This window comes from Cupressus sempervirens, chromosome 3 (assembly GCF_028749045.1).
Source record: "Cupressus sempervirens isolate cs-2001-9-10 chromosome 3, ASM2874904v1, whole genome shotgun sequence".
NCBI classification, from domain to species: Eukaryota; Viridiplantae; Streptophyta; class Pinopsida; order Cupressales; family Cupressaceae; genus Cupressus; species Cupressus sempervirens.
Genome location: NC_143120.1, coordinates 475869902 through 475892941, shown reverse-complemented (window position 1 = coordinate 475892941; position 23040 = coordinate 475869902). Strand labels below are relative to the sequence as shown.

General features: G+C 38.1%; 1 protein-coding gene across 1 annotated transcript in view; it reads right to left on the bottom strand.

Moving 5' to 3' along the window:
• The window catches only part of LOC149567221 (uncharacterized), a 170712-nt gene that overhangs the window by 117552 nt on the left and 30120 nt on the right, over positions 1–23040 (bottom strand). Inside the window, exons 6-7 of the mRNA XM_089820399.1 lie at positions 18800–18932; positions 18576–18673 (exon numbers count right to left, since the gene is read on the bottom strand). Coding sequence (XP_089676525.1) covers positions 18576–18673; positions 18800–18932 — 231 coding nt within the window. The remainder of the gene's footprint in view (positions 1–18575; positions 18674–18799; positions 18933–23040) is intronic.

Genomic DNA, 23040 nt, shown 5'->3' with positions numbered 1-23040 from the left:
GAGGAACAAAATCGAACATTTCTTGGAAGTATTATCTTCTTGCTAAGTATCGTGTAGGGATATGATGCATAAAATGAAATAGAAAGGTTGGACAGTCGCCCATAGTATTCATTGGTAAAGACAGCAACAGAGATGTTTGAAGAAGGCACAGCAACCGCTCGAATAGCAAGATTCGTGGATTTCTGAGAAATATTCAGAGCCCGATATAGTATGGACAGGTTTTGTTGGAGAAGAGTCGTTAACACGTTGTTTCTTACCAATCATTGCCCAGTGATTCATATCTAACATTTCCTTTTTGTTTCATTGCAGGAATTATGAATAAATGCGTTAGAAGGATTTTGCGTGAATTAAGGTTATGGAGATTTGAGGCATTTATACGTTTGGAGGAGCCTTGCAATAATGATCATTGAGAAGAAGGCGCTTTGCTCATCAAACCACTGGTTATAATTCAATATAATTACAATTGTATTAAATTAAATATTAGTTAGTTTTAATGAAGAGGTGCAAGGTTTGGAAAGGTAACTGATACCTTTTGATCCTCTATAAATATGTAATGAAAAAATCAAACAAACCACCGTTCATTATTTCTTACAAACTCTCTGCATTCCTAAAGCATATATGTTATTAAAATTCCTTTCTTGGAAGAGATTGAAGTTTGAAACAAGCTATTGGATATTGAATTATTGGGCGTACATTTCAATTTTGTGTGAGATAAAATTGTGTTGAGTGAAGCATCAGCATCTGAGTGTCTTCAATATGATTTTTCCTACAATACAATCAGTAAGATTTTTATTTGCTTTAGAGTTAAATTACTGTATAGTTTGTCCTTTTATGATAATCTTTATTTTCTATTAATAATTTGTTATTAGGATAAGTGGATCAAATCGTTCGTCCCTATTTAAACCCGATAAATACAAATATTGTGAAATTATAATTGTTTCTTTATTTGTATCTATTTTGTCTCTATAAGGGTTAAAATATTATAGACCAGTTTAAATACGCATAAGAACAAAATAATTTGACGCATCTTGATAATCGAATTGTTTATAGATTTAATATACATAATATCATAGTTCTACATGAAAACATATAGTTTTGACTCTATCGCCCTTTTTATTTTCAGCACTAATCATTAACTCGCTCATAATTCTCAATCTGTATGCTGGCAATATTCTAATCTTTTTCTTTTAAGGGTTTGATATCTATTTGATTTAATAATTCACTTTTAATCTTATTTCAGCAAACGTCTTGGATCCAAGTTTGTTGTCCAGGATCAAGTGCACCGGCCTTGGTTTTGTAAAATCAAAAGCAAAGAGGATCCAGATCGAATTGATTGATACTGTCAAGTTGGCCACAACCAATTAGATATTCCAGCATCGAGCAGGCAAGGCTCGTAGGATTCTAATCTATGGTTTTGAGAACCAACACATTGCAGAATTTCAAAAACTCTTTGTTTTGGTCACAAACATTTCTGAAAGAAGACGGATAGCGCTCTTCATGGACGGACTAACAGATACACTAAAGGGTTAGGTAAAGGGATCCAATCCTGCCACCCTGTCGGAGGCTATTAAGAGAGCACAAGGTATGGCATCATCATCCGCATCATCCTCTCGGGGTTACATTCCAAACCGTCGATGATTCTGAGGGAAAAAGATAATAAACCTCCGCCGAGGAAGTTGTTATTGGACAAAGCTACTAGACAAGAACTCCAAAGGAAGAAACTATGTTTCAACTGCAAAGGACCATGGAAACCTGGACACAGATGCCTCAGGAAAGGAAAGATCCACTACATTGAGGTCATGTCCGATGATGAGGACAAATAGGAAGATATACCCACAGAAGATAGCCAACCCCACGAGGACACCAAAATAGTTAGTTTGAACCGTACAGAAGAATTACAGCATTGGTACGGCGTAGAGGATCTATTGCCCTAGCTGGTAGCCTAAAACGCACAGTGTTTCTTGTACGAGGAACCCTTCAAGGACAAAGGGTTATGGTGATGCTCAATAACGGAGCTACTCTAAACTTCATAAACTCCTCTCTGGTGAAACGAAGAGGTCTACCTACGGAGACGCACGTAGGATTTCAGGTCAAGGTTGCCGAAGGGACCCTCCTCCCTGCACACACCTTGTTCCTCAGCTAAGTATCACAATGGCGAATCACACTGTGACGAGGATTTCTTCATAGTGGACCTTGATGATAATGGAGGTTATTCTAGGTATACGGTGGATGGAGACAGTTGATGAATACACTCAGAGCTTCAAATGGATGGACTTCACTTTTGTTGTCGATGGAAAGAAGGTTGTTCTCTGCAGAATAGTAAATGAAGGTCCGAAGGAAGTTTCTGCACATCAAATAGAGGCAATTTTTTGGCATAATGATGTTGCTTGGGCTGCACACTATTTTGTCTTGGCAGAACCTATAAAAGGGCAACAAACACACCCCCAAGCTGATGATCTCCAGAATATTTTGAGTGAACATGATAAAGTTTTTAATATTTTATTGACATTCCTCCTAGCATACCGCCTCATTGAGGGTTTGAACATACCATCGAGTTAAAAGCTGGAGCCAAGCCAATCATAACCACACCCTACCGCCATCCCAAGAAATTCAAAGATGAGATCAAAAAGACTATTCGAGAATTGCTGGAGAAAGGATGGATCTGTCTCAGTTCTAGCCCCTTTGCATCATTAATGGTATTGGTCAAAAAAAAAAAAGGACGGGACGATACACGTGTGGACTACCATGCGTTGAACAAACAATAAAGAATAGATATCCCATTCCAAGGATAGATGAGTTGCGAGATGAATTACATGGCGCAGTCTATTTTTCAAAAATAGATCTTCGTTCTAGATACCACCAGATCCACATGAGGGAAGAAGATGTCGAAAAGACGGCCTTTCGTTGTCACTACGGGCATTATGAGTTCTTGGTCATGTCATTTGGATTAACAAATGCACCTGCTACATTCCAATCATGTATGAATCGCATCTTCAACAAACAATTGCGTAAGTAGATACTGATATTTTTTGACGATATTCTTATTTATAGCAGGACATGGGAAGAGCACCTAAAGCACTTGGATGAAGTCGTAAGGATCATGAAGAATCAGTCTTTGTTCACCAAGCAATCCAAGTGTGAATTCGATATGACAGAAATATTGTACCTGGGACATGTCAGTAAATATGGCATTCAAGTTCATCAGGAGAAGATTCAGGTTATCCTTGATTGGCCTCCCCCGAAATCACTCACGGAGTTGTGAGGATTTTTTGGACTGTGCAGTTATTACCAGAGGTTTGTAAAAGGATTCTCTCAGCCCAGCGCCCCATTAACAGATTTGACAAGAAAGGGTTCCTTCCAATGGAATGAAAAAGCACAACTCACTTTTGATACGCTGAAAGAAGCAATGAGCACTTGTCCTATACTTGCATTGCCTAATTTTGCCTCACCTTTCATTCCGGAGTGCGACACATCTAGAGAAAGCATTGGCGCGATACTGATTCAAGATAGACACCCCATCACTTATGAGAGTAGGAAGCTTACCCAAACAGAACGCTTATATTCCATTTATGACAAAGAGATGTTGGCCATCGTACATGCACTTCAAGTTCCGGCAGTATCTGGTGGGTGCCAAGTTTGTTGTTCGTACGAATCACAATAGTCTGATATTTTTTCTAGAGCAACAGGACTCGAACAAGAGACAACAAAAATGGGTAAGCAAGGTTAAGGCTTTTGATTTTCACATTGAATATGTGAAAGGAAAGAACAATGTGGTTGCAGATGTTTTGTCCGGAAAACCTGCTATTTGCTTACTAACCCAAATTTCAGCTGACTGGAAAGCACATTTGTTGGCAAAATATTCGAAAAACACATTTGCCTGTGAGCTAATAGATGGCAACACCCAGGATGATCAGTACAAAGTAGTGGATGACATCATTTACTATAAGAATTGGATATTTTTAGTGCCGGAATCCAAATTAAAGCCTAAAATCTTGAAGTCCACAACTCAACCTTAGCAGGACACCCAGGCTTCCTCAAATCTTACAGACATCTTAGGGAGAGGTTTTCCTGGAAGGGTCTTAAAGGAGATGTATTGTAGTATGTAAGAGAGTGTGCAGTCTGCCAACAAAACAAATCCGAACATACTCTACCCGCCTGGTTACTACAACCTCTGCCAATTCCAGAACAAAAGTGGGAAAGTATTTTGATGGATTTCATTACTATACTTCCCAAGCTGAATAGAAAGGATTGTATTTACATGGTGCTTGACAAACTGACAAAGTACGCACATTTCTTCACCATCTCTTCGAACTTTTGGGCCACACAGGTAGCCGATCTATTTTTTAAAGAAGTCTTTCATCTGCACGAGTTACCCCAAAACATTGTCAGTGATTGGGATGAACGATTTATTAGTATCTTCTGGACAGAATTGTTTCGACTGGTAGGAACAGAATTGTCGCCAAGTACTAATTATCACCCTTAGACAAACGGGTAGACAAAGATTGTGAACAAGTGGCTAGAAGGTTACTTTCGAAATTATGTTTAGGCACAGCAATGAGCATGGATCAAATAGATGCAACTAGAGGAATATTGTTACAATACCACTTACTATATGTCCATCGAGATGGCACTGTTCAAAGCACTATACGGGCATGAACCCCTTTCCTTTATCGACACAGTTCTGGGTGACAGTCGCACACCAAGGGCGAGAGACTGGCTTCAAGAGGGACAAGACATACTGAGATGCTTGAAGGAAAACTTACAATAGGCACAAAATCAACAGAAAACCTATGCTGACATACATCGAACTGAGAGAACTTTCAAAGTGGGAGACTTGGTCTATCTCAGACTTCAACCATATCAGCAATCGTCATTGAAGGAAAAGGGGAAAGAAAATTGAAGCCACGATTTTATGGTCCTTATCGAGTAGTTCGCTGCATCAATAAAGTTGCCTGAGTTGGAACTTCCAGAGGGGAGTTGTATTCATAATGTTTTTCATGTCTCCTGCCTTAAGAAAGTTGTGGGAGAGAATATCACGGTAGTGGCAGACCTTCCACCGCTCAATGAAGAAGGAGAGCTCATATTGGAACCAACCGAGATCATTGAAGTACGTGAGAAGACCCTACGAAACCGCACGGTGAAGGAATATTTGGCACATTGGAAACACTTAACGTTGGATGACACAACGTGGAAGGGCGAACACATTCTACAGCATTCGGCATTGCATTTACTTGAGGAAAAGAAAAATTTGAGACGGAAGGACTGTAATGTTCTCATTATAAAATAGATTTTAATTAAGCTATTGTAATTGGGCCGATTGATTTAATATATCCCAGACCCATTTTTATTTTGTTTCCGTAGTTTGCGTTGTTGTTGGCTATCTTTGTACACCCTCGAACAATTTCCCCGTCGGATATTTAAGTATGGCTTGTAGGTAGTCATTAGGTATGCAATTTATATCATCTTCTCTATACTACGAATTCCTGTTGGAGTTCCCTGTTATTGACCATTTCGGAAGTGAAAGACCTTCCCTATTTGGTTTATCCAATTTTGGTGGGATTTAACCCTCACCCTATTCCATCGTCTGTAACACTTCACTTGAATTTGGCAAATCGGAGCATCATCTTCCGGCATATATTAATTGAAGGATTATTCGTATTCAAGTCTCTATTATTGTGTCAAGAATTCATCCAAACTTATTGTGATTATGTATGAGCGAGATTATCTTCATAGTTGTGGTTGTAACACTTCTGACTCAAGTGCTTACTAATGATTTCCTTTTCAAACATACCATATTGCACTTCCATGTGTTGTACGGCCTGCTAACTCCACCATACGGCCTGATGACATACCTTGCTGTACAACTACCTGGCCTACCATACCATCATCCTTCCATTTGTCTCCACAATATGGGAGACACCCTGACACACCCACCGTACAACTCTTGTGTACTGCCCTTTTACCATACGGCCTTTCTGTTGACACCTTACGACCTTTCCCGTGCCCTTGCTCTAGCACCGTACGACCATCTTGGACAGCAATCTGTACTTCCCTTCCTTTCTCCACCGTATGAACCCCCTCATTGGACTATATGGCTGATCTTTCCACACCGTATGGGTTTCCTAAGCTCATCTCTGTCCATTATCCAGCTCTCCGTACTTAGGAACATTACATATAAATAAAGGGCACTATCCCATAGCAATAGCACTTACGTTAAAAAATAAAAAATAAAAAAATCTTGCAACTATGCACAAACATCACATTTTATTGCTATCTGATGTCCCCATATTTGTATATAATTTAAATAATAAATAAATATTTTATATAAAGTAACATTAATAATGATATTAAAATAATAATATTTTTATAAAGTAATATTACATTCTAATTATATAATAATATCATATCGTGTTATAAAATGGATTAATGCAATGTGATTGTAATCTGTGTTCAATGAAGCTCAAATATGATCTCTGTATGATATTGTCCTCTAAGATCACTAGGGTTTTCATACTAGGATTCCCATGCTTGAACACAGGTGATTGTTATGTCCCCACCATATTAGGAGACCATCACTAGGGTCAATCTCTCCCTCAAATTGCAATCCTCATTTAACGGCATTAATTATTATTTCTAAGGAGGGCTGACTATGGTTATGGGGGGCAACTTCAAAGAGCCGTAAAACAAAATTAAATAATGCTAATTGCTATTATTTTGGCTGGCACCTTATGGAGAATATAAATCCTATCATGATAGGTGACCCCTCTCCATATGATGGTGCATTCAATTAGTTGAAATAGATAGAAAATTACATTTTCTATAGAGGGCCAACCTTGCTAGAGATGGGTGCCCTATCTCGAGGATAAAATGCAATAAACATTTGTTCATATTGCTGACTGACCTGGTTGTGACCCTTGGCGACGTATTTAAATGCAAAATTAAATATGATATGTACGGCCTAACTTGATTGGATAAGTTGTATTGCTTGGTGAAGAGTTGCCTCTTGGAAGGTCTAAAGAGAGGTATGTTGAGACTCATTTGGGCATCTTTTTATTGCGATATCTCTTTTTCAGGAGCAGACTTATAAAGAAAATCTGAGATTATGAAAAATCAGATTCTGTGGGATTAAGAAGGCACGTGACCAAATCTTAAGGAAGGGTATGAGAAGACTTAATGTGATTTGTAGCAGATCTATAAGCTAAAATGAGAGCAATCTAAAAGGTTGCTTTATACAGATTCGAGGCAGACTTAAGACAATGTCTGGACTATCAAACACAAGCAGAGGGAAATACACAGATAGCAGAGATAATTAATCCTACAGCAGAGACAATCAACCCTATAGCAGAGGCAACCATACATCAGAAACAATCACACCTACAGCAGAAGCAATCATAAAACAGAGAAATACTAACAGTCATAACTCTTATATGCACTTTCATACACGAATCAAACAATTCTTAAGACTTCCTGAGGAAAGTAGAATACAAATTATTAATGGGGTATTGCAGAGGTAATGCTATAAGTGTTGTACATGCTCTACCACATACTCGTGACAGTAGAGAAGGACATATCAATCTTTGTTTTGTCATATCAAGGGATATTGTTACATGCTAAATAATACATACAAAGGTTGTAGAAGACACGTATCAAGTCAGATTATTGATTATGAAACAGTGTAAGTCACTGTAATATGTCGAACATATAATTGACACACCAATTAAGGATGAGGACGTGCTAGAGGGTGAATACAATTCTACTTCAGAACAGAGACTATAGACAATGATGGGAGTAACAAGTAATCATGAAAGGAGTGATTTGCTAATCCAAACAAAATTAATATTATTATCAATAATATCGTTATCGATCAATCCTATGAATATCAACTTAAGAGATTACTACCCTTAAAGTGATAATCAAGAATATCGAAGGTTTGACTATTGTATTAATCACAAGTATTATTGTGACAGTAATTAGGCTTTATCGATTATGTTTATGTCGCTGATCACGAGGAGGTGTGAACACATTGTCTATATCATCATCGAGGAAGAATAACACTTGCCTTACCATAATCTATATTCAGAATTAATAATGAGGATTAAAGTGACAGGTAAGGTACAGTAGAAGACTATATGTGATGGTCAGTGATCCTACTTGAGTTTGGAGGAAGCATGATATTAACTAAACCTTAATTATGATTGATAACTGGAAAATGCCCTAAACGGGTCATTACAGCAGCCCATGGCAAATTGAGCAGCTTTGTTTCTTAGTTTCAATGGTGTGAGTGTTGAAGCTTAGCATCTGTCAAAGTAATTATCAGAGAAAATATGGCAAAAAAGTTACAAATAAAAGAAAAAGTCGTAAATAATTAATGACCCCCAAAAAGGGTTCATTACATGCTAATCTCCAAATTGAAATAATTACAATGATGATAACATGCAATTTCGTATTACTCAAATGAAATGAAAGAAAACTGGAAATCTGATTGTGGTTAATCGTGAACATTAGAATTTAGGCACTGCTCAAGAGGAAGCCAATATCATTAGATGCCAAGGCTGGAATTATGTAGTTAAGGCACCAAATATTCAAATATGCCTCTCAAACCCTAACATCACTTCATTTAGCTGTCACTTGACCACACAAAGAAGTGTAGCTACCTCAAGACTTCACATGCAAGTATGAGCTGCGATCTTCCAATAATATCAACCCTTGATCTTGCTCTAAAGTCTGGAATAAAATGAAGCTTCTTCCCACTAAATTCTGCAACCAGTTATATCAACCTTGGCCTCTGGATGAAGCTAACGCTTGGAAAAATTCAATAGGCATTTAACCACCTCAAAGTGTTGAAAAATCAGAAGAATTTGACAAATTCTCCATGTCTGAAACTCAAACCATTGTCTCCATTTCTTCAATTTCACAAACTATCAAATACACAATAGAATGAGTCGATTTCCACTTCTTTGGCTTTTAAAGAAAATTTCAAGGAGAAAACAATCAACTATCTTATCCAATACATTTCACGTAACTTTCAAATATATTTGCTTTTGATGCATTTTCTATTGTGCTTTTAAAACATTTGATATATTTACTTTTACACCCCATGTTGACTTAGGGAAATAATAAAGAGATTCACTCCATTTACTATAATGTTCATTCAATGCACTCATTTAAATTAATTAGCCACTTTTAAGGAATACTTTATATTATTAATTAACACGTTAAACTTGATCCAATGAACTTATTCCACTTAATCAACTGATGAACTCTACTAATACCGAGTTCAGGTGCACTGCTAAAAATAGCAAAATGGGCATCATTGACTTACTATAAGTTGTAAGTCCCTAAAACTAAGTCAACTAATGAATGAGTCAATTACTGTGCATATCATAGGTCTAGGTGCCCTTGCTAGATATAGTATTGACCATAAACTGACTTAGGATAAATAGTGAGTCCCAAACTAGAAGCTCTATCGATGTTCCAACAACTCCATGTTGCTACCATATGTTCAGGTTCCCTACTCAAAATAGTAACCCTGACTTTTGTGAAATGGTAACTTAGTAAGCATGTCGACCTAACTTAGATGAAGGGAAATCCTTAACATCCTTAACCATTCAAGTGGAAATTGACCTCTAGCTCTGGTAAATGGACCGTCTAAACAACTCCATTAGCCTATGAGGGTCGGGAAATAGGCTAATCCTCTAAAAGTTAACGCTCATAAAATTGGGGACATTATAAAAACCAATCAGCCCTCCCCATCCAATGAGGCAAATAAGGTGATTCACATGTTTGAAAGCTTTCTTCAAGAAGCAAACATGAAAGACATTTTGTATCTTACTCTCAGAAGGTAACTCACGCTCATACACTACTTTCCCAATCCCCCTTAATTCTCAATATTGACCATAACACTGAGGCTTGAGTTTCCCCGCCCCAATCATCCTAAGTGTAATATGTTTGTTGTAAGGTTGTAGATTCAAGAAAACCATATCTTTTACCTCAAATGTCCTCCCAACCCAATGTCAATCTGCATACATCTTCTAAAAACTTTGTGCATGTTGAATATTGTCCTTAAGTTCCTCAAGGATACTTGACTGTCTTGTAATCAATAACAAGCTCTTGGCACTCTAATATCACCTAATGCCAACTCCACAAAAGATAAAGCATCATATCCATACAAAGCTCAAAAGGAAGTCATAGCAATAAACGTGGTACATAGTATTATAATTTATAACAATACCCCCCTAAATACCCATTGCAATCATGCCTTCTACAAAATCAAAACATAGTTGGGCAAATAACCTTCAACCCGTTCTACGTTTCTCCATCCGTCTGAGGGTGGTAATTGGTGCTAGGGTCAACTCTATACATGATGACGAGAATATCTCATGCCAAAAGATGCTCATATACCTACAATCTCAGTCACTAATAATGGTCATGGGGAGTCCATGGAGTCTAAACACCTCATGAAAGAATAACTCTGCCACTTGAGGTGTTGTAAAGTTAGCTACAATAGACAAGTGTGCAAACTTCAGCAACTTATCCATAACCACAGATGCAATCCTTCCCACTAACTCACAAAAGAGTAGTATTGATATACTCTCCCACTTCTTCTCTAGAATAGGCAATGGTTGTAGATGACCTACTGAGAAAATATGCTCTTGCTTTGCTAACAAGTCACACACAAACATGGCACAAGACATCATCCTTGAGACCCTTCCATGTGAATCTCTATCTAACCTGCATGTATGTCTTGAAATACCTAGGATGTCCTACCAAAGTTGTGTCATGGATGGCATATAAGACCATATCCTTCAATTTCGATCCATGGACTAACAAATCTTGTTCTTAATATAGATAACATTATCAAGTATCGTGTATCTATCATTGTAAATCTGACCATCCATAATCTTGCATGGTAAATGATTCTAAGAATACTCAACTAAAAGTTGACACTTCCAATTTGGTGAAATCTCACTAAGAGAACAAAGTGTAGCAATTGTAGGCCTCCAAGAAAGTGCACCAGCAACAACATTATTTTTCTCCTTGACCCCATCAATACCAATCACATGCTTAAATCCACGATCAAGAGGTCTACTGAGAGGAACATTGCCAATGCAACTCCATGCTTTCCCAACACACTTTTTGGACATCAATGAGGAATGGTGCTCATCCTATGAAGAAGGTGACTTGGACAATACAAAAGACTATGCCACCTCTTGGCCATTTTTGCCCCCCATTCAGCCCATCACTGATAACCGATTTGAGAGATCTTCAAAGGGCAGGATTCTTTGATGTGGGTTATCATGCTTTTTGATTGGGTTTAACATCTCATGCTAACTCATTCTCTTCATGTGTTGAGCTAGTGCAGTTTGTTCATTGACCGAGCTAGCTCAATTTCCTTCATGTGCTGAGTTGCAAGTTAACATGCATTTTCTGCCAGGGTTAACATTTTGCATTAACCATTTTTGCCATTTTGGAGAATGACTTTTATGCTCTTTCCGGAATCATGAAATCGTTGCTGTCTCTTCAACCGAACATTCGAGAAATGTGTTGACCAACCGATTTCTTCCATGTAGCAAATCGTTAATTTGTTGGGTTGCTTCTAATCGGATCGTGGTCGTATTTTCGCATCATTGCTTGGGCCTCTTGCGAGATATGATGGCCATTAGATTTTGGGGCTTCTTTGGATATTTTGAGTGCATCTCAGTCGTCTGTGTGGTTAGGTGGAGATCTTGGATCTACGGTTGTGGTTTATTCATCGGTTGGGGATATTTTGCAGCATCTGAGCCATTCATTCCAAAATGAAGATCTACATCAATGGCTCATCTTATTGGGGCAAATTAGATTTATTCCACACAAATCAACTCTGAATTTTTGGGGCGGGTTAACTTGCATGTTATCCCATCCTATGTTTTTTGACGACGATACAGATTTATTTGTTGCGACCATGGCATGTTACAAGGACTATTCTTTAATGTTGAATGACATTCTTTGGCCTTGTTTGCATGACATCTATGCACCTCCATGCCTCATTAATGATTATAATGATCAAATCTCATGGGATTTGATTTCTTACGGCTAGATGCAATTGTCTTTGCCCTTCCTGTCACTTCTACAGCAGATTGTATTTCATGATCAGATTTAGTTATGATATTCGTTTATTGCTGCTCTTTGCAACTTGACTCCACCTTTGGTTGGGTTTAAACTTCAAGTTAGATTTGAGTTACGCCTGAGCTCTTTGAAGGGCAGTTGTAAATACTTTTTCCAAGTTCTTCTCTGTTTGTATTTTTGCAGCAGCATTATGCTCTGCAACTTTTGCCTTCCATTAATGAAATTTTTGTTCCTTAGCTTTTCTTGCCATTCTATTGACTAGTGCATGTATTTTTCATTTTCTTGATTCATATGTTGTGTTAAGTCTATTAGCAGTTGTTGTATAGTGAAGTTCCTTTCCTTTCAGCACTTCAACCAATTCCAAAACTGCATGTGGTTTCTTGGAAATAGAATAGAGCCAAGACTAGTGTATTCTGGTGCTCTCATTGATGTGTAGTGCAGTTACACGCATGGTTGTAACCATATTTCTATCTTGGTGCATCATCCCACTTTCCCTTTCAGCATTTTAATTTATGTTCTCCTTCTCCCTTTTCCTCTCAAGAAGTAGTTTAGGTGCACCTTGATAGTAAGGAAGCCGGCCTTCTCCAGAGATTCGACCTCAGAGCACAAGTCCCACACTTGGAAGTCGTTTCCATGTTACACAAGGTCACCTAAGAAATAGTTCCTCAGGCAAGGGTGCAGACTTTTGTATCAACATTTTTTGGCATGCCCAGTGGGACAATCATTTTCAGCTGCACAAGTCCGTTGGAAGCCATCTTGAAGTCCATTAATTGAGAATTTGGGTGTTATTCTCAGTTAAATCAGCCTTTGGAGGCATTTCATCAAACACCATGGTGGCTCTAAGTGCAAATCTACTAGTTTCATACAGACCCAGTGCTGGTATGCAAAGATCATCTCTGATCTTCTATGATTTCAAGGTTTTCTATGAGATTTTTTATTTGAATGCCTAAACATGGACCCATTTCATGGAAATCCTTATTATTTTCCCCCATACCATGAGAATGCTATTCCTCAACCCTCTTTCTATCAATATTAGCCGCAAGCTGATTATGCCCAAAACTCATTTTCAACAACATATGGCCAACAAATTCAATATCCTTATCCTCCTCTTCCCCTTGGTCCATTAATTCCAATGTTAACATGCAATGAAATTAGAGAAATGATGGCAAGCGCGCAGACTCTAATGGATAGGGCGTTGAATTTCAATCGACAACATGAGTTTGATTTGCAATAGCGAATGGAGATCCAATAGGGGCAATATAAACAAGAAATTTCTTGTCAGGCCTCTCCTCAACAACAAGAACCAGATAATCTAGCCCTTTTTCACTCTCTAGAGTGGGAGTTGAGAAGAGCCCAGGTTGAGGGTTGTTGCAAAAGAAGAGACAAGGCTCAAGCTTGCTCAAGTGCAAGCAACTGAAGCACAAGAGCCCCCGAGGTGGAAACTTGCTTACTTCATGCAGAACAGCCCTCCTATTCTGCAAAACAACACACAAAAGCCAAAGGTCCACTCACAAGAAACATTGCCAAATCCATCTGAAGAAGAGCCACCCAAACACAAGTTTGCTAGCTTCAAAAGGAGTGAGCCTCCCCATATTTCCATTTCTTGCTGCAATCATCAAGAGCATGCACTTCCTCAGCTTAATGTTGAGCAGTTGGTTATGGAGAGGAAGAAGATAGAAAAGGATGAGGTGGTTCCTGCCCTTGAGGAGCCAAAGATAGCTGATCAAGCTTCAGTTGGGGAAGAAAGATCACACCTGCTACAAGGAAAAGGGAAAAATCATCAGTTGTAGCAAAAAGACAAGCATGAGCAGGAGGAAGAAGAAAAGATAAATGCAGGTTAGGATCTGGAGGATGATTTTTCCAGCATCATAACAGACTTTTGCTCAAGGCTTGAAACCATATTAGTAGCTCCAAAGGAGGTGGCTCATGAGCATCATGAGAAAGAGGTGGAGATTATTTCTTCATAGGAGGTTGAGCCACTTCCAAACCAATTGGATGCTACAATTACAAAGCACAACATGGTCAAGGTTGATTGCCCACACCCGAAAGCATCTAGAGGATGCCCCATCAAACATCTAGCTCTGCAACAAATCAGCAAGTTGCCCCTGGTCATGCTTACACTTGAGCATGAGGGTGAAGATCACAAAGAGGAACAAGTAAGTCTTGCTCAACAAGGCGTCCCAATGCTGGAAAGCTTCATTGTTTTCAGCATTGGGAAGGAGGTATTCCATGTAGCAGTATGTTTGTCATGCTTGTTGGTTTTTTCAGCTGCCCACGCACATGGAAAAAAAAAAATCAACTTGTAAGGAAGGGCAACTACTTCAACAAGCCAATCAATGGCTTTATTTGATTTTTCGCATTGTAAATACTTGTACATAGTAGAGGTGGTGTCTTTTGCTTTCCAAGAAGTGCACGAGCACAGTTGCTCCTTTTTCTAGAGTCGTTCTAAGCTTTTCGAAGCTCCCTAGAGATTTTGTTTTTTGTTGGTTGCAGAATTTTGTGAAGTTGCAGGTGGGATAACGCATCAATTCTTGGCAGTGACTCTATGCCCAATGAATTGCTTAAGGCCACTAGTCTATACTTAGCAGGAAAGCATCCCCTTTGAGTCACCAAGAATGTTGGCCATTTTTGCCCCCCATTCAGCCCATCACTGATAACCGATATGAGAGATCTTCAATGGGCTGGATTCTTTGTTGTGGGTTAACACGCTTTTTGGTTGGGTTAACATCTCTTGTTAACTCGGTCTCTTCATGTGTCGAGCTAGTTCAGTTTGTTCATTGACCGAGTTGGCTCAATTTCCTTCATGTGTCGAGTTGCAGATTAACATGCGTTTTCTACTGGGGTTAACATTTCGCATTAACCAATTTTGCCATTTTGGAGAATGACTTTTCTGCTCTTTTCGAAATCGCAAAATCGATGTTGTATCTTCAATCGAACATTCGAAAAATGTGCCGAACAACTGATTTCTTCCAAGTGGCAGATCCTTCTTTTGTTGGGCTGCTTCTAATCGGTTGGTGGTCGTATTTTCGCATCATTGCCTGGGCCTTTGCGAAGATATGATGGCCATTAGATTTTGGGGCTTCTTTGGATATTTTGAGTGCATCTCAGTTGTCTATGTGGTTAGGTGGAGATCTTGGATCTACGATTGTGTTTTATTCATCGGTTGGTGATATTTTGCAGCATCTGAGCCATTCATTCCAAAATGAGGATCTACATCAACGGCCCATCTTGTTGGGGCAAATTAGATTTATTCCACACAGGTCAACTCTGAATTTTCACGGCGGGTTAACTTGCGTGTTATCCCATCTGGCATTTTTTTATGGCAGTGCAGATTTATTTGTTGTGGCCATGGCACATAACAAGGACTATTCTTTAATGTTGAATGACATTCTTTGGCCTTGTTTGCACGAAATCTATGCATCTCCATGCCTCATTAATGATTGTAATGATCAAATCTCGTGGAATTTGATTTCTCACGGCTAGATGCATTTGGTTTTGCCCTTCCTGGCACTTCTACAGCAAATTGTATTTCATGATCAGATTTAGTTCTAATATTCATTATTGTTGCTCTCTACAACTTGACGACACCTTTGGTTGGGTTTGAACTTCAAGTTAGATTTGAGTTATGCCTAAACTCTTTAAAAAGCAGTTGTAAATACTTTTTCCAAGTTCTTCTCTGTTTGTATTTTTGCAGCAACATTATGCTCTGCAACTTTTGCCTTCCATTAATGAAATCTTTGTTCCTTACCTTTTCTTGCCATTCTATTGAGTAATGCATGTATCTGCCTTGTCGTGAATGCTTCTCTTTCATTTTCTTGATTCATATGTTGTGTTAAGTCTGTTAGCAGTTGTTGTATAGTGAAGTTCCTTTCCTTTCAGCACTTCAACCAATTCCAAACCTACATGTGGTTTCTTGGAGATAGAGTAGAGCCAAGACTAGTGTATTCTGGTGCTTTCATTGATGTGTAGTGCAGTTACAGGCAAGGTTGTAACCATATTTCTATCTTGGTGCATCACCCCCCTTTCCCTTTCAGCATTTTAATTTATGTTCTCTTTCTCCCTTTTCCTCTCAAGAAGTACTTTAGGTGCACCCTGATAGTAAGGAAGGCGACCTTCTCCCAAGATTCGACCTCAAAGCGCAAGTCCCACACTTGGAGGTCGTTTCCATGTTACACAAGGTTGCCTAGTTGCTTGAGAAGTAGTTCCTCAGGCAAGGGTGCAAACTTTTGTGTCAACACCGTCCAAGAAACATCTTTGTGCTAGTATATGGATTCCATCCTACATGTTAAAGCCATCATAGGCCCACCATCAAAAAGAGCCTTTAGCACAACCTACTAACCATGAACTCTAACTCCATCCTCTTAAAATCTTGCACGTACCTACCAAGTGGTTGTAACCGCTGGAGCCCAATACGGTATCTATCTCACCAAGACCTACAACATAGGAGTCATTGGTCAAGGTGTAGTCACTCCTCTATATGCTAAGTTGCAAGACTCTCTTGGTGCACCACATAGTGAAACCATCAAGAACTATCACACTAAAACCAAAGAAGTCTTCTTCCTATAACCCATGCCTAGAAACTAATACCTCGTCTATGAAATTGTGCATAGCACCACTATCCACAAGGTAAGTCACAAACTATCCCTTAATCACTCCTTTCAGCCGAAAGGGATGCTATCAAGGAAGTCATGAAAGGGTGCCAATTATTTGCTATTGATCAAATTACGAGTGCTCACAAATGCACATTCATATATGCAATAATTTAATTTATTTTAAGAACCTAGTAAGTTGGATGACAATGGATTTCAATTGCAGAAGTTTGTATGTAATCCACACCCAACTCTATACAGATTGCAGCACTTAGTATGATATTGCTGCTTGTGATTAGAATGAGACGTTGCTATATATGAAATGCAACCAACCATTATTGAATGTTTTCATTACCTAGTGTCTTGCAGCACCTCTATAATCTAATTGCAGATGTAAAGATTGTAAATGCTGCTACAAGAATCTAAATCGCAGGACCATATATTGACTCCAAACAACAATAATTCTTGTGGAAGCTCACAGAGAATCAAGACACCGAAGAAGCCCTTCCTCTTGTCTTCAAATCGCAGGAGTAATGAGTAATTGATTCACAACAAAACCCTCAATCTTCAAATAGAAACACAGATTAGCAAGATACACACAAATCATTGGCAATGTGGGGCAACTCAAGCAAAACAGACTTGAGAAATCATCAATTTCTCCAAACTCCATGTAAAAACCCTTGAGCTCTCCCACTTTATGAAGAAACAAGCAAAACATAAGCATCATGAATGACCCTGATGACAAAAGACGATGAATGAACCTGACGAGGTGACTTACTAAAAATAGATGCTCCATCCAAGATTCTTGAAGCCCAAACAAAAGCCAAAAATTAAAATTGAGAGCATCATTCAACTCCTCTAACTCATTTGAGCTCATTAGAACCATCCATTGACTTACTATAAAGAGTAAATTTCACCAAACAAAGCCATAACCCTCAACAAGATCCTCTAATCACTAGTATTAGCCTACAAGGACCCAGTAATAGGCTAAATCCATCCTCTATCATTGTCACACCAAAAAGGGGACATTACAAAATCAGTGACCTAAACTTGTCACAGCAAATGCCCACCAAATAAGTAGTTGTTGCAAACGAGCAAGACACTAGGTCTTATAATCTACTGATATAATAGAATCAATCATTATTTGCCAAATGATTCCTAATGCAAACTGGTTGTTCCACTGGCCCAATAAAAAATAGACACATCGTCAAACTCTACCAAGAATATCAAGCTTGAAGCACAATTTTCCAATTACATGGACGAATTCAGTAGATCAGCATATGGACACTTAACCTGCCAAGTCAATGGACTTTTGTATATAGGCCACTACCAAGTCTTTGAATAAATAGGATGAATCACATAGAAGTCACAGATGATCAATTGCAAAGAGAACATAAAGTAAGAACAAAGTGAAAATTCTTTGGGTTTCACTCCAATTTATTGAGCTAGAACACCATGAAAGCACAACAAAGAACTTGACCACAGCCAAAAACAAGAAGATTCACAATGCAGGACTTAAAACTTGTGATCTGTGACAGGAACTCAAATTAAGAACCTGCATAACTACAATAAATTATCTCAAATCAATTAGCAATATGGGAAACAATCAATCAAATGAATTACAACATGGAAGGCAACAAAATAACATAGTAAGAAGTCATCTCAGATTTCGTGTCAAACATATTCTTTGCTACACCTACACCATTATATTTTTGTATTATAACAGCTTGGTTTATTATTTCATATTTCAAATTCCTAAGGACCACCAACGAATACAGACACTATCATGAACTAAATATAATTTAAGAATTTCCCAAGGCAGAGTCAATGTGTAATTGAAAAATTCAAATCAGAACAAATGGTTTGCTCTTCAGCACAAACCAGCAGGTCATGATTGTGCATTTCCTCTATGCAGTGCTTGAGCTCCTCTTGAGTACCATAGGCAGAATTTAGATTGTAGTAATCCAAAGGCATATAACCTACACAATTGAAGAGTTTCCACACTTCATTACCAGACCTATATAAAAGGCATTTGCAGATGGAAGAATATTTAATTTATTCTTCCACAGTGCTCTTATTGAAGAAAATTAACAAGTGAAACAAACCTTGGGGAGCAACTGATTCTGTTGGTGGGGGAAGCCATACAGCTGTTATCCCACTCTGAGACAAATCTGCAGCTTTAGGAGCCAGGTCCAGGTACCATTTCCTTCTATAGCTTTCCCAATTGAAGCCTTGAAACTTTTCATTTGATAAAAACAATGATGAATAAGAATGTAAATCCCAAAATGTGCAGCCAATTTGAATATTTTCCAAACAAGAACAAAACTAAAATCTATATTCCTCAATATTCAATCAACTATGTATCTAATTTATAAATCATCCATTTTTTCATTGTCACCTTTAGAATGGTTAATATAATGGTCCTAATGCAAAGCATATGTACATACTACATATATTCTAAAACTACCTTGACAAATGAAATATCTACTACATTAAAGCACAACATTGTGCTTTTTAAACAAAGTAATAATGGAGGCTGTATATGACAACCTTGTACTTAATGATTAATTAGCATTCAATTGGTCATCTCTCTCAGTTTCTCTATTTATCCATTTAATTTTCTGACTGAATGAAGAATTACATAGGAACCCTTTCTCCATTTTCTACATTTTTCTCCTCTTATTAGTTGTCTTTCTTACTAACCAAAAAAGAACTCAATCTATATTACCAAGCCTTTCATCTAACAACTTCCAAATATGAAATATCATCGAGCATCAATTAACAATTTGTTATTTGTTAATTCGTTTACAGACTTTGTTGGATTTGGCATCGTTTATTTTGGTCAGGAAGGGTTGATTAAGGAAGTTTGCAGAGTGAGTTTTCTGATTGGGAGTGTGTAGAAGCTGGTCATACAATTCCTTGGCTGAACCAGACCATTTTCTACCAGCCATACCTCTTCTTGGGCTTGGCATGAGGCTGCTAGGGTAAACAATTGGGGTTTGAAGGATTAAAATTAAAACCTGCATTTTCGAGCTCTTTCCTTGCTGTTTAGATCTGCTACAGCTAGGCATACCCTTTGGATGTATTTTTGGAGAGATGCCTAGGATTTCCAGGCATTGGATGTGGTGGTCAATATTACTGCAGTATATTATTACTCATTCCAAAAAGTGGGTAATGTTCAATTAAAGTTTGTCATCAGTTTTGAACATCTAGATATCTCCAGTTTCATATCTGCATTATACTTTCAGATTATAGTTGACTTGAGCTTTGAAATCTGCAAGTTATTTTCATTATTATCTGCTGTTGTAAATTTGCATTCTTGCAATATATATTTCTTTACTTCTCTCTTCTCTATCTCTTTCTATCAACAAGAAAAAAAAACACAACAGGGCTGGACATTACAGATATTCATTGTTTCCTTTTTAGATGAGCTCTAGATGACTTTTCAAGTCTTACAGTTTCAATTAGCACATTAGTTCTATCTAAAGGTGTCCTACCATTTCTCAAGCAAGCCATATACCTGGCAAAAGGTTGGCATGCAGGTTTCTTGTTAAAGGGTTGCCTAGTTTTGATGTTTTTCAGGCTGTCGGCCGATGCCTTCACGACCAAAACACTTAGCTATCACCTGGGCATTGGAATTTCTAGGTTCATGATGTTGAGCTGTTTGGTGATGCTCAAGAGGTCATACAGTGCTGATCTGGTCTCACCAGACACTTTGGTAATTGATATTGTTGCTGGATGTGATTATTTGTCATAATACTGCTGTTAAATGATCATTTCAGTGGGTGTTCTGTTTGGAAGGAGTCGATCAGCATTTTGGTGTGTTAGTTGATGATTGCAGTTAACTCAGACATGATCAGACCCATAGATCTACCTCACTCTATAATACTATATTCAAATTTATTTGAGATATTCCACTTGTGAGAACTTGGTTATATTGATTTTCCATATTGAATCAACTTACCATGGAGTGCTCCAGCAGTTATGTAAGTTCTATTCCATTTGATATATGATTGTAAAACACTGGATGGTAGTACCGCCTATGGGCTTGGACATTTATTTTTCTTAATCACTCAATAAGTGAAAAGGATTTTTATTGCTCCCGCCACTGAACAAGTGGAAGCTTTGTAATTGCATTTTAGTGAATAAACGTGAAGTATTCTTTACTTTCAGTTGCATAGCACTCAACTGAAAAAGTGAGATTGGTTGGCTTCTTGTCGGGTACATTTACTTTCAAGTTCTTGCATTCTAGTTACTTATGTGGTCATAAACAACATATGCTCCCACATTGCCCATCTTGGGAATTGAGTGATGAGAAAGTGGAAAGGACATTGCATTTTCTATCATTTTTAGTTGGAAAAGATTTCAAAAATAAATTCAATTCAATTCGGGGTGTTTCTTACAGTGGTATTGGAGCTAGTCATCTTGCTAGCCTATATACTTAACTGTATCATGTAGGTTTTTCTCTATGAATGCTAGTAAAAGAGTACGGCAATACTGTAACAAAGAACAAAAATGACTACATTAGTTGTCAAAAGCACTAATAGAGGATAATTTTACAGAAGTTCTAGCTGCCCATCAAAATCCTACAGTTGATATTGAAGTTTCGTCACGGAAAATATTAGAGAAAGATAACGATGCTAACACAGCAAGTCTAAGAGAGGGTAGAGGGTGATGGCTAGAACCAGTCTTGACCAGATCTTAAATCTTTTTTTGTCACACATACTTATTAACTATCTTTATCCAACTAAAACTTCATAGTTATTACAATGATAAACATAAACACCCAATTTTTATGTGGAAATCCAATGTGGGAAAAACCACAGTGAGAAATACACAAACTGAAATATCCCAAATGGATATTTGCTCTGCTGCTGCTATAATATTTAATTATATAAATTATATTTTCCTGTAGATTTTTCTTTAATCTTATAGAGCTAGACAGAAGTTGTAGAAGAATGTTGTTTCTTTTTGTATTTTAAAAATATAGGTATTACAATGAATAAATAACAACTGATAAATAGAAGTGATAGAAATAATATGCAGCAATACATACTAATTAGGAAATGATTCTAAAACCATAACAATAGGGTCTGATTTATTCCAGAACAGTACAAATGCAAATGTGCTTCAAACAAGATGGATGCCAGTTGAAAATGGGATCCAGGTGAGCTACTGTAATAAACGCAAGGCTGAACCAAAGTGGCCACCTTCCCTAAGAATCCACTACCTACAAAGTGTAACTACAATACTAGAAACCGATCCACTACCTTGATCAAATTGTATGCTTAGAAGCCTTCAAATCTGATCTTGTTGAGGGCTACGTCCCAACAAATCTGCTCTCAGCACTAGCGTTTGCGTCCCGGGTGAGCAATGCTCTTCCAGAGCAATGGCGTCCAAAATGGAATGATAAAATGATAAAAGATACTAACTTTTAGGTTACTATCTCCTTATATCCCCTCTCCAAGGAAAATTGAACCCTAAAAGAACCCTAAAGTGGATTTTATTTGAACATACCGAATGAGATCATCAATCAAGTAAATGGCGAGCCCTACTATCAACTATAGGGCCCACTTCTACTCGCTGCGCATGGAGGCCTGGTTCAGATGCAGCCGGTGCAGAAAGCTCATGCCCCGACCCCCCCCCCCCCCCCCCAATATTTTCTATGGCCATTATTTTGATAGGGGTCGCAGGGCTAGGCCCGGGATAAGAGCCCCCTTGCTTCCCATATGCGAGGCGCCTTAGCCTCGGCCTTTAAGCGCTCGGCCGACCCCCCACATCTATAGTCTAGTAGGGGCGGGATAAATGTTATTTCCCAAATAAGGCATCCAAATAGAGAGATCATTACTTTATTTATGACAAATAGCTCCAAGCATTAGATAAGTCCTAGCAAGTGATAATCAAATAGTAGAGACTGAGCTCTTTCCAACGAGCTATCACACATAGGCACATCAATCCAAATGGAGCCTGAAAACTCCTTATTACCCCAAAATGGCTAAACACTTAGCCTTATTTAAATTATTAAAATGCTAACTCAGGAGAATATTTAAATATATTAAAATATTTCCCAAGTAGCCAAGGAAAAACGCAAACACTTCCAAAACATGAAATTGAGTTTGTCACCTGCCTGCGACTAATGCCAGAGAACCTGGGCCAATGGTAGTCTCACCCTCAAATCTAGGGATACTCTTAAAAAATTGGAAACACACCCAAATCTCCAGTTTTTGAGATCAAGGGTGATCTCATAGAACCTCAACTCTAGAAAATGTCACAACCTCCTCAAAGGTAGGAATCTCCTCTTAAAATCAAGGAACTGCTCAACTGATCTACTACTACCTGAAATACC